This window comes from Mastigoproctus giganteus, chromosome 1 (genome assembly GCF_048544385.1).
Source record: "Mastigoproctus giganteus isolate SK-2022 chromosome 1, ASM4854438v1, whole genome shotgun sequence".
Classification (NCBI taxonomy): Eukaryota; Metazoa; Arthropoda; class Arachnida; order Uropygi; family Thelyphonidae; genus Mastigoproctus; species Mastigoproctus giganteus.
In genome coordinates, this window is record NC_143575.1 from 111,840,474 (window position 1) to 111,854,392 (window position 13,919).

Below are 13,919 nucleotides of genomic sequence, written 5' to 3' on the forward strand. Positions count from 1 at the left end.
GTTGCAGAGCTACTTCAGTTGGAGGTTGATGCTAAAGACGTGGAGAAGTTAATAGAGGACGAAGAGAAGGAATTATCTAACGAAGAACTTATTGACTTGCAGGCAGTAATAGTGAAAGAAGAAAATGCTGATGAAGCTCGAGATGAACCAAATGAGGAGCCGAGACACTTCGTCACCAAAGAGATGGCAATGGCATTTTGTGAAATTGCATCGGCAGTGGCGAGGTTTGAGAAGATGGATTCTGACAATGAACGTTTCTTAAAAGTTAACAGAGGAGTGAATGATATGATATGCTTGCTTGCTGCAAAGAAATTTCTGATGAAAAGAAAAAAGCCACCATCCAGTCATCCATTAATACAGAAACTCCCCGACTTATGTAATACTCGACTTACAGAAATTCAACTTTACTTAAGCTTTTGCCAGCCAGTGCAAACTTAAAATAATCGGGCAAATGTATTTTGCATCCCGTAGGAATAAATGGAGGTATCGTAAAAATATCATGATGTGAACCCATTAACACATTGGGTTTTTTTTGTTTTTTTTTTGAAATTCGTTCCAACTCCTTGGAAGTTGAAAATTTCGCTAAAACAATTTGCATTTTTCAGGTTATTGGACTTTTCTGTTGGTGCATCTAATTATAAATGGGTAGTAAACTCGATCTTATTGCATTTGCGATAATATCGATAACTGCTGGAATTGTGTGGGTTTTTATGGTATTATGGTGTTCCCCTTCACTGAAATCTTCAATCATAAAAAAAACAAATAGAATTTCAGAATCTTCTCTTCATTCCTATTTACTTATTACAATATTGAAGTGAAAGGGACCAACGGAAAGTGCAAGTGCTGGCAGTGATAGGAATCCAAACAAAATTGATATAGAAATGAAGATGAAAATGAAGTACAAAGCAGGACAAAGTTTGCCATCTATTGCATTAGCATTAGCATTAGTAGAGGCATTTGATGCAAGAAAGCAAGCTTATGCAGATCAGCCAAAAAAAAAAAAAAAAAAACCCCACTTCACCCCTCTGTTCGTTCAAAATACCTGTCCAGCTGAGCCTTAAACTTATTTAGGCTATCAACCTCCACTACAAGGGATGGAAGTCTGTTCCACCAACCAATCAACCACCCGCTGGCTAAAGGCAAATTTCTGCATGTCTATCCTACATCTGTCTTTCCTCAATTTGAATTTATCCCCTCTCAGGTGATTATTCTGAGCTAGAGGAAGAATCCCATCAGCATTGAGCATGCTCAAACCATTCAAGGCTTTATACACCTCTATCAGATCACCTCGCTGGTGCCTAGTCTCCAAGACACTGTAATTTGCAAAACTTAAGCCTTTCTTCGTAAGAGCACCCCTTTGTTCCATTCACTAATCTTGTTGCCCTTCTCTGTACTCGTTCCAGCAGCTCTACATCCTTCTTGAAATGAGGCCTCCAGACCTGTATACAGTACTCTAGGTGTGGCCTGACCATTGCCTTATACAAGGGAATAATCACCTCCTTATCCCTGCTGGAAAAATTCCTGTATATCATTGACAATACTCCATGAGCTACTCTTGCAGCCCGTCTGCACTGCTCAGAGAACTTCATATCTGCCTGCACAACCACCCCCAAGTCCCTTTCATTCTCTACCACTGTCAGTGTAGTACCACAGAGTTGATACGTTGCTCTGGGGTTGCTGTTTCCCATGTGTAGTACTTTACATTTGTCAATGTTAAACTTCATTTGCCACCTCTCAGCCCATCTGCTCAACCTTTCCAGATCCTGTTGCAGCAGCATAGTGTCAGTAGTGTCCTTGACAACTCTGCCAACCTTTGTATCGTCTGCAAACGTGGACATAAAGCTTGATATACCATCATCAATATCATTTATAAATACAGAAAACAATAATGGACCAACACTGAGCCCTGAGGGACTCCACTAATAACATTAGTCCACGATGAGCAGTGTCCATTGATTACCACTCTCTGTCTTCTCCCTCTCAACCACCCCTTTATCCATAGCAGCAATTTGCCTCCAATGCCACACTGCTCCAATTTGTGTAGCAGTCTTCCATGTGCAACAGTATCAAAAGCCTTTCTAAGATCCAAGTATATAATATCAAAGCTATTCCCTGCATCCAGTTCTTTTGTGACTGCATCATAGTATCCAATCAAATTGGCCAGGCAAGACTTCCCCTTAACAAAGCCATGCTGTGTCCGAGCTATAACTGAAGTGTTGTCTAAATGATCCTGCAGTGCTTCTTTAACCAGTGCCTCCATTAATTTTCCTGGAACAGAAGTTAAGCTCACAGGTCTATAATTACTTGTGTCAGCCTTTGATCCTCCTTTGTGAATTGGGGTCACATTTGCACATTTCCAGTCTATGGGTACCTCCCCTGAGTCCAAGAAAGCTCTCATAATTATGGCTAAGGGTTTGCTTATTTCCTTTGCTGCCTCCTTTAATATAACTGGATAGATCCCATCCACCCCGGGTGCCTTTCTTGTGTTTATCTTCAACAGTTTCTCCTCCACTTTACTCTCAGTTATTTCAAGATTCTGTAGCTTACTGCTAGAGTTGAATACACCTCTGGCATTCCCCTCGCTGAATAACTCCTCATGTGTGAATGTCGATGCAAAATATTCATTTAGTGTGTTAGCTACCTGAGCAGGATCATCAACAGTTGACCCATCAATATCAAGTGGACCAATCTGATTCATCCCCTTCCTTCTAGAGTTTACATAAGTAAAGAACTCTTTGCTGTTTTTCTTTGCATCCCTTGCCAAGGATTTCTCGTAATCTGCCTTCGCCTGCCTAACCTCCTTTGTAACTTGGTTGCATATCAACTTGTATCTATCATAGGCTTCTGTGTCATGTGTTAATTTGTAAGTATCCCATTCATTTTTCTTCTCTGCCATATGCCTCATTAGTTCATCTGACGTCCATTTTGGCCTAAACCTTGAACAATATTTCTTAGTTGGTATGTAAAGCCTAGTAGCTTCCAAGATAAGTTCTTTGAATGCTTCCCATTTTGAATTTGCTGTTGGTAACATCATCAGTTGGTCCCACTGTATAGAATTTAAATACTGTCTCAGTCCATCGTAGTCGCCTTTACGGAAGCAATAACCCTTCCCTTTACCCCTAATGGTAGTTATCTCTTTCAGTAAATCCCACTTCAGCACACTGTGATCACTGCCACCTAGTGGTTCATTTATCTGCAGATTCTTAATGCATGAAGAATCACTGCTGATAATCAAATCAAGAGTATTACTCCCTCTAGTTGCCTCCCGAACATGCTGATGTAGAAAACAATCATCCAATAAATCCACAAAAGCCCTGCTAGTGTGTGAGTGACCAGCCCCCAAATTCCAGTCAATATCTGGGAAATTAAAATCTCCCATTATAAGACTCTCTGATTTACTGGCCCATTCTATTTCCCTGTACAGTTTCTTATTATACTCATCAGAGTCATTTGGCCTATAGCACACTCCTACTCTCAATTTTGATCTCCCAATGCTTATGTCACACCAAACTGACTCAACACTGCACTGTCCAGCGATGTCGACTGGCTTCACTTCCTTGGTTTTTATGTGTTTCTTAACTAATAGCATAACCCCTCCCCCCTTCCTATCCTGTCTATCCTTTCTGTAGACGTTGTACTCCCCAAATTCCAGTTCTGCATCCCTTATATCTGTGTGACACCACGTCTCTGATATCCGAACAATATCTGCCTTTGATGTTTTGAGCAATACCTCAAATTCATCAAATTTATTTACTAACCTCCTAGCATTGGTGTACACGCAAGTATACCTGCACCTGTTTCTATTCTTAGCTACCCTAACACAACCCATGTGTTTACTTGTACCGCAATGGCTCCCAGCAGTCTCTGAAATATCATGCATCTTGTTTTTCAGGCTTCTGCTCATTCTAATAGAAGCAGTGCAAGAATCTCTTTCACCTCTGCCAGTGGCTACTGTCAATCTATTGGTCTTTGTCTCCCCCCAAGCTAGCAGTTTTCTGACCCACCTAACACTGCCTCGATAGCATCAGCAAATATTCTTGCACCCTTTCTATTTAAGTGTATCCCATCCCTGTAGAAGCAATCTCTCCTGTTAACAAGTACAGTCCAGGTTGAAAAAAATTCTACCCCTTGAGCTTTGCACAATCTTTCCAGAGCCGAATTGATCGACAAGGCTCTCATCATATGCTCCCTCCTATCGTGTCTGGGTAGAATTGCAGACACTTTCAAATTCAACCCTAATTCTCGGCTTTTGTTCAACAGTGACCTGTACTTGTTAAGTAATTCTGCCGGTCTCCTACTCTTAATATCATTAGTGCCAACGTGTACAACTATATCACCTTTTGTGCCCTTAAAAGATGATATTCGCTCTACAACGTCATCAACCTTTGCCCCTGGCAGACATACAAGGGAATTAGGGAATGCAAGGGAATTAGGTCTCGCTGCTTCAACAGTGAATACTATTTTAAAGGGCAGTCCGAATATAAAAGAACATGTCAAAGGATCAATACACTTAAGATTAATAGTGATCACAAAACAGCATTCAGGTGCTACATTGAAGATGGAACAGCTGTTAATAATATTGATGGAAAATCAGATTCAGAAGCGAGTGCCCCTGAGTCTAATGACCATTCAAGCAAAAGCAAGAAGTATTTATAAAGATATTAAGGATAAGTACAGCGAACCCCAACTGAAGTTTGTGGTAAGCACCGGGTGGTTTAATAGGTTCAAGCATCGTGCTGGTTTCCACAACGTTAAAGTATACGGTGAAGTCGCCAGTGCTGATTTTGCAGCTGCAGAGAAATTTTGTGATGTATTGGAAAAAATTATTGATGAAGGTGTCCATTCAATGTAGCTATTCAATGCAGCAAAGTTTTAACATTGATGAGATTGTTCTGTATTGGAAAAAAAATGCTGGATCGAACATACATTGCCATAGAGGAAAATACAATCCACTCTCTTGCTTGGGGTTAATGCAGCAGGAGATTACATATTAAAACCACTGCTTGTGTACCATTCTGGAAATCCTTGTGCATTTAAGAGCATCAATAAAGTCATCCTACCTCTGCATTTCTGATTGAACCCAGAGAGCTTGTATAACAATATCTCCCTTTGAGAATTGGTTTAAATGCTGCTTCATTCCCGAGGTTGAAAATATTGTAAAGGCAATGATGTTACTTTCAAGATTTTGCTTCTATTAGATAATTCTCCTGGACATCTTTTGCATCTAGATGATTTTAATTCGAACGCGAGACTCATATTTCTACCGCCAAACACGACTTGGGGTGCCTGCATAGCCAGGTGGGCAGGAGCAGCAGTGCGTAGCACATGCTTCTTGATTAGACCGGGGTTGAGCCCGTGACCACCAAATACGGAGAATGCAGAACGGTCAGGGAATGACCACCGCATATCCCCGGAGCAATATGGCCCTAGTTGCTAATGCTCCTAAAAACCAAATAACAAACAAACAAACAAACAAACACGACTTCTCTCATCCAACCTTTGGATCAGGGTGTTATTTCGAATTTAAAAGCATGCTATTTACGCACCGCATTGTCTGCAGAAGACGAGAAAAATTTTATATTAGAAGACTTGGAAATCTTACAATATTTACCACGCCAATCTTAAACATTATTAAGGCCTGGGTGGAAATTACTAAAAGTTGTTTAAATGGTGCATGGAAGAAAATATGCACACGGCATGTAAAAAGCTTCAATGGATATGAAAAAGACGAATCATATGAAGAGGTTAGAAATAAGATTGTAAAGGATTGCAGAGCTACTTCAGTTGGAGGTTGATGCCAAACATGAGGAGTTAATAGAGGAAGAAGAGAAGGAATTATCTAATGAAGAACTTATTGACTTGTAGGCAGTGATAGTGAAAGAAGAAAATTCTGAGGAAGCTCAAGATGAACCAAATGAGAAGCCGAGACGCATCACCAGAGAGATGGCCATGGCATTTCATGAAATTGCATTGGCAATGGCGAGGTTTGAGAAGATGGATCTTGACAGTGAATGATTCTTAAAAGTTAACAGAGGTGTGAATAATATGCTTGCTTGCTACAAAGAAATCTAAGATGAAAAGAAAAATGCCACCGTCCAGTCATTCATTAATATGTTCTTTCGTAAAGTTGAGCGGCTGACCCCTTTAAATCTACACAGCCCTCATCCTCCGCAGCGGTATACTTATCAGCTGAAGACGTCGGTTCTGCCAACAATACTCGAGAGGTAAAACTTACTGATGTTTTGCCTGTCTCCTCTCTATTTTTTGTAATTTTATAATTATAAAATTTTTTAAATTGCACGCTTTTATAATTTTTCCTGCGCATGAGATAAAAAATTGAATAAATACAATAAATAGTTCTATTCACATGTTCGTCGAACATTTCTTTTTTGATTCAATCAATTCAGCGAGCACAGTTGCGAGTTCTATACAAGCATGGGTGAAATTCCGACTTACGTAGTGTTTCGCGGAATGCAACCATAAAGTAAGTCGCAGAGTTCCTGTAGTTCTTCTGACTTCCATTTAGGGCTAATTCTTGAAGAGTATTTCTTTGTTGGTATGAAAAGCCTAGTAGCTTCTTTGATTACTTCCCATTTCGAATTTGCTGTTGGTAAACAACATCAATTGGTCACACTGCACACAATTTAAAAACTGTCCTCTGTAGTCATCCTTACGAAAGCAAATGCCTTTCCTTTTACCTCTGATTGTGATTATGTCTTTAATTAAATTGCACATTAGTCTACATACAATTTAGTGCAAATGCATCATATTAGTACACAGCTAAACTCTGAATTAGCAAATTTTTTAATTGCACATTAGTACATTGTGATCACTGCCACCCAGTGAGTCTTTTATCTGCAGATTCTTAATCCATTAAGGATCACTGCTGATAACCAGATCAAGAGTATTGCTTCCTCTTGTTGCCTCTCTAACATGCTGCAGCAGAAAACAGTCATCCACGAAATTCACAAAAGTCTTGCTAGTGTGTGAGTGACTAAGCCACAAATTCCAGTCAACATCTGGAAAGTTAAAATCCCTCATTATGAGATAATCTGATTTGCTGGCCCACTCTTATTTCCCTGTATAGCTGTTTGGTATACTCATCACAATCATTAGACCTATGATTTTGTTTTCCCCGTGCTTATATCACACGAAACTGACTCAGTATTTTTTTTTTTTTTTTATGAAAACCCCAAACACGAAAGGTATCAAAACCCATGCACGGTACTTAGTACCGTGCATGGGTTGAAGGAGAAGTATGGGGGGGAAGGGGGATGCCGGAAACTTTGCTCTAGAGACTAAACACGGGTTTCACCACTTCAAGCCTCCAATAAGCAAAGTGGTGGTATTTCACCGGTTGATGAAAGTAATTGCACTTGTCATCCAAGTCAACTGCCTTAGATTTAATATATTTTTCTTATTTAAGAGCATAACTCTTCTACCTCTCTGTCCTTTCTGTATTCATTGTGCTCTGCATATTCAAAATCAGTATCAATTTTGTGTGTGACACCATGTCTCTGCTTTCCTATTTATTTGCAATATTTGCATTTGGCGACTTAATCAGTACTTCAAACCCTGTCTTGAATGTGTTATCTGCTGCTAACCAATCAGTCGCTTTCTGTTGGATACCAGGTCATGTAGGCATCAAAGGAAATGAATATGCAGATCAGACCACTAAACATCCAATCACTGCAAGCTCTCCTAACAATCAAGTGCTGTATACAGACTACAAATCAGTCATAAAAAATGTGTGCGAAGAGCTATGGTTGCAAATCTGAAAGGCTCCGGGTGAAAATAATCTGCTTCAATTTAAACACGAACCTAAATTGTGGCCATCAAGCATGCATCAAATAGGCAAGAGAGGTGATCCTGGCTAGGATGCGTATTGGGCATATGCAACTAACCCATATTTATTACTCATGGGGGAATATCTGCCTATTTGTACATTTTGTCAGTCTACACTTAACGTGAAGCATATTCTAATAAATTGCAACCATTATAATAATTATCGAAACACAATTTTCACATCACTTTTACTTCTGCAAGAACCTTTAACATTACCTCATCTGATTGGAGATGATGCAAATCTAGACGAGTTCTTTGTTTTCTCGAAACAGATATAATTATTTAACAGATTTTAATTGGTAATTGCACTACGGAATAGAATCAGGCACAGTATGGCCTTAGCAGCTCTTGTGCCATTAAATAACATATCAACCAACCAGGTACTTCAGATTTATTTACAGTGCCCCTAGCATTAGTCTTCATGCATGTGTTCTTACCCTTAGTTACCATAACACAGCCCATGTATTCATTTGTTCCTTGTTGACCCGTAGCAGGGCCTGAAATCCCCAGACACCTTACTTTCCAGGCTGCTGCATGTACCCATGGTGCATGAGAACTGGATGCAGGGAATAACTTTGATATTATATATTTGGATCTTAGAAAGGCTTTTGATACTGTTGCACATGGAAGACTGCTGTACAAATTGGAGCAGTGTGGCATTGGAGGAAAATTGCTGCTCTGTCTTCTCCCCCTATGTTTGAGGGGGAGAAGACAGAGAGTGGTAATCAATGGGCACTGCTTATCGTGGACTAATGTTATTAGTGGAGTCCCCCAGGGTTCAGTGTTGGGTCCATTGTTATTTTCTGTATTTATAAACGATATTGACGATGGTATATCAACACTGAACCCTGAGGGACTTCACTGAATGGACAAATGTAAAGTATTACATATGGGAAACAGTAACCCCAGAGCAACGTATCAACTCTGTGGTACTACACTGACATTGGTAGAGAATGAAAAGGACCTGGGGGTAATTGTATTGTGCAGGCAGATATGAAGTTTTCTGAGCAGTGCAGATGGGCTGCAAGAGTAGCTCATGGTGTCTTGTCAATGTTATACAAGAATTTTTTCTAGCAGGGATAAGGAGGTGATTATTCCCTTGTATAAGGCAATGGTCAGGCCACACCTTGAGTACTATATACAGGTTTGGAGGCCTCATTTCAAGAAGGATATAGAGCTGCTGGAACGAGTACAGAGAAGGGCAGCAAGATTAGTGAATGGAACAAATTGTTGCTCTTATGAAGAAAGGCTTAAGTTTTGCAAATTACAGTGTCTGGAGACTAGGCACCGGCGAGGTGGTCTGATAGAGATGTATAAAGCCTTGAATGGTTTGAGCATGCTCAATGCTGATGGGATTTTTCCTCTTGCTCAGAATAATCACCTGAGGGCATAAATTCAAATTGAGGAAAGACAGATGTAGGATAGATGTGCGGAAATTTGCCTTTAGCCAGTGGGTAGTTGGTTGGTGGAACAGACTTCCATCCCTTGTTGTGGAAGTTGATAGCCTAAATAAATTTAAGGTTCAGCTGGGCAGGTATTTCGAACGAATGGAGGGGTGAAATGGGAGTGTTTTTTTTTTTTTTTTGGCTGATGCTGCATAAGCTTGCTTTCTTGCATCATATGATGCTAATGAAAATGCAAGCAAAAATGCTTGCATCTTCAATTCTTGCAATGTAAGAATCACTTTCACCTTTGCCTGCGGCTCTAGTTGAATTATTATTCTCTGCATTCCATCAAGCCAGCAGTTTTTTGACCCACCTGTCACTGCCTCAATAGCATCAGCAGATATTCTCGTACCTCTTCTATTCAAGTGTATCCTGTCTGTAAAAACAGTCTCTCCTGTTAACAAGCACAGATTACTCTGAGAAAAATTCTACCCTATGAGCTTTGCACATTCTTTCCAGGGCTGAATTAATTGACAAGAATTCATTGTCAATTGAATTAATTGACAATTAATCTCATCATGCACTGCTTCCTATGGTGTCTATGCAGAGAATTTCAAATTTAAACCTAACTTGCAACTTTTTCCCAACATTTCCCTCTACTTGTTAAATAAGTCCTCAGACCTCCTACTCTTAATATCATTAGTGCCAACATGTATAACAGTATCACCATTTGTGCCCTTAAATGATATTTGCTCTAGAACATCTACTTTTGCCCCTGGCAGACATATCCTGATCTTATTCCATCTGTTCTTCTTGCCCAACATATTTCCTGTTTCCCTGATAACAGAGTCACTGCCAATAACTAGCTCATGTGGGATTAGTGTATTCTGCCTTGAAAATTGCCACTGTGTTGTAATAAGCACCCAACTCTAGCATTGAGTTGGGAACTAGGTGCTTGATGGGTCCCCATTTTAATTTCTTTGAGAGTATCTATCCTATTCTTCAACCTCTCATAAACGTCCATCAGAACTCCGAGTTGGCTCCTAATTTCTTCACACTCTCTGCACTTGGCACACATATAGACATCCTCCTTGGCTGAATCATGTCCTGTTCCAGAAAGTGTCTGCAAGCATTTCACAAATAGCACATTTTTTTAGGCTGTGATGCATTGGAGAAACGCCCCATTGGTTAGCAGAACAGTGCCATTCTGCTAATTTTTTTATAAGTAAATAAACTTAGATTTATGCTGATATACATCTTTCACTTATATCCATAATGAAATCTAAATCCTTGATCTTTATTTAGATTTTATGAACCTTTTGTTATTATTTGTTTATTAGGATCCAAATGCTGATACTGAATGGAATGATGTTCTTAGAGAAAAAGGTATTCTCCCACCTAAGGAAGAGAGAACAAAAGAAGTAAGTGAAGATGATATTATAAAACTGGTGGATTCTACAGTACATGAAAAAATTAAAGGTAGGTAAAAAATTATGTTCAGTTAAAGAGTTGGTTGTCAGGTTTATTTATCATAATATGGTGGGTGTTTGAAACTACAGATTTTTCCTATAAATACTGTTTTGTGACTGCAAGAAATACAACTTTTACTTTTTAAATATGGGCTGTTAAATTCTGAATTTCTGTATCTGGTGACCTAAATTAAACTAAGCCTATTCAAACCCATGAGGAGAAGCAACCAGTTATTTCTTTGGGCAATAATTGTCTGTACATTGTGGATTATGCAGAAGGAGTTCTGAGGTTATAAATATAATATTTTCTTTTTTGCCACCAGGCAGTTTTCATTAATACACCAGAGACTATCGAATTGAAGACAAAGCATCAAAACATATAATTGGTTGCATGGTAACCATACAATTGGTTTTCAGACAAAAAAAGAATCTGGAACAGTGCCTCTTCTGGTGACCTAAATTAAACTAAGCCTATTCAAACCCATGAGGAGAAGCAACCAGTTATTTCTTTGGGCAATAATTGTCTGTACATTGTGGATTATGCAGAAGGAGTTCTGAGGTTATAAATATAATATTTTCTTTTTTGCCACCAGGCAGTTTTCATTAATACACCAGAGACTATCGAATTGAAGACAAAGCATCAAAACATATAATTGGTTGCATGGTAACCATACAATTGGTTTTCAGACAAAAAAAGAATCTGGAACAGTGCCTCTGTAGCCAGGTGGGCAGGAGCGGCAGTGCGTAGCACACGCTTCTTGATTAGATCGGGGTTTGAGCCCGTGACCACCAAATATGGAGATTGCGGAAAGGTCAGGTATTCGCGGCATTTCTCAGGAACGTAACCCCCACGAATAGCGAGGGTTTACTGTATTTTTTATTTCAAATCATTTATTTGGTTATCAAGCGTAAATTGTTTATAGATTTATTATAATTTGTTTATAGACTGTTTCTTTGGTACGCGTTCAATTAAAACCTATTATAATTATACCTCAATCAGCATGGTTGATTTGAATTATCAATGCTATGCGTGGTATTGCTGTATATCATTTCTGCTCTGTTATTTTTATAATTGTTTCTTGAAAGGTGGACATTGAAAGAGCTCTTTCAATATCCACTTTTGGCTGCATTATGCAGCTGAACCCAATTCTTAATCCTATCAAACCAAATTCTGCAGTGGAGACTTTTCATGAAAACTGAAAAGTCCGTTTTCATGATGACTGCACCATTACATCAGTCATGCACCAAGGTAGAGATGTGATCTGCAGACTGATTTTTAAATTCAGAAGGAATAAAACCTGCCAAAATTTATTGCAGAATGTTGGTATGTTAAAGCGTACATGAATCAATGGTAAGTCTACGAGTGGGTGAATAAGTTTAAGAATGATATTGAAAGTGCTGAGGATTCTCTTTGACAAGTGGAAACACATCATGTTATGACCAGAAGTTGTAGCAGTATTGGAAGAACTCATATGAGGAAACCATCATATTATTATTGAAAAAATTGCCACAGTGTGCAAAATTAGAGATGATTTAGTACTTATTAATGTTAGCGAGGAGTTGCACTTTTTAAAAGTGTGTGCTGGATGGATTCTTTGATGTTTAACACCCGAGTTAAAGGAATGATGGCTTACTGTATTCTATGCTTCTTGAGTGGTATGAATGTAAAGGAGACTTCTTGGAACATATAGTGACTGGAGATTAGTTAATTATACAGGGATTACCTTGATTTCTTTGTAGGCAGGCTTCTTATTCAACTCTACTAGTCCATCACGTGAAATAAATAAATTATAAAAAATTGATAAACTTCATCTTAATGTGTTCTACCGTTAGCACGAATGCAAATTAATAGTCCGGGATCACCATCGAGGCCCCAACCCAAAACCATCAACTGCAACGCAACTATCAGCATAGGAAAACATCATGTCAAAATTTCAAATAGTTTAAAAAAACAATTAACAAATACGTGAAGACATTTTATTCCTCCTTAAGTTGTATGAGAACTTTTCGATCATACGTGTTCACAGCATGGAACGAAACTAAAAAATGCACCGCTCCGTCTGTATTTAAAAAAGAAATTTAATCCTCATCGCGCATGCGTTCATAGGACCAATCGTCAGATATTAAAAAAAGGTCTACAAATGTTGATAGAATATTTACATAATTTCATTTCAAGCATTTCTGCGATAAGTAGTTTACTGTAATTATGTTGAATATTAATTATTTTTGCTTCATTAAAGAGAAATGCGTGACCTTCATTTACAGCGTGAAATGCTAATTCCGAAGCGTTTGTTCTCGATGCTCAAACTGAAGCTTCATGTTGTTTAATGCGATCTCCAACACCCCCGTGTAGAACCTACTTAAGATGAGTTGCATTCTTTGCAAGAAATGCTATAAACCAAATTGTGTTTGTTGCAAGGAAGAATTGGTTAAATGTTTTCTTAATAATGTATACAATTTATTTATAGGTTTAGCTATTATTTTCATATCTGTGCCTTTACACAAGTCATTCACTTTATTATACCAATATTCTATATATGGAACTGTAATAAAATGTTTTTTTGTCTATATTTGTTTTTTGGTATTTTTTTTTTGTCTTCTCTTGGACGATCAGTTTAATTTTATTAATAGAGGTGATTGGATGAACTACCAAAGATTCCTTTGTTAAGGAATCTTTGGTAGTTAATTTATCTCAGCCTGTAATCCACTCTGTATGGTGGAATATTTAAAAACTGGTTTAACATGACCAATTTTTTATAAGTGTATGGGTGATATCTCTTGTAATGTAATAACATACCCATGTTTTGTAGGATTTCTATAAATACTAAAATTTAATCTATCCCCCTCCCTTTGTAATGTAAAATTAAGAAAATTAATGGATCACGTATTATCCTTCTCTTGTTTCCAAAGTGAAATTCAGTCTGGTATGAATGCTATTTAATACTTGTAAAACAGAATTTATAGTGATCTGATTGGTTATAATAAGCACATCGTCTAGATATCTACCGTAATATAAGATTCGGTATAAATGGATTCAAGTAAATATTCTCTATTTTATCTAAGTATAGTTCTACAATGAGTCCACTAATGCTAAGGCCCATAGGTAAGCCAAAAATCTGTCTATATATTTTATCTTGGAATAAAATATAATTGGCGGAAACTAATAGCTTAATGAGATCAAAAATGTTTTATTTAGGGAATCTGGTATTATTGGTATTGT

The 13,919-nt window shown here is 38.2% G+C and overlaps 1 protein-coding gene across 1 annotated transcript in view; it reads left to right on the top strand.

Annotated features, from left to right (window-relative positions):
- The window catches only part of viaf (viral IAP-associated factor), a 64,283-nt gene that overhangs the window by 12,676 nt on the left and 37,688 nt on the right, over positions 1-13,919 (top strand). Inside the window, exon 3 of the mRNA XM_090381860.1 lies at positions 10,571-10,709. Within this exon, the coding sequence (XP_090237986.1) occupies positions 10,571-10,709 (139 nt within the window). The remainder of the gene's footprint in view (positions 1-10,570; positions 10,710-13,919) is intronic.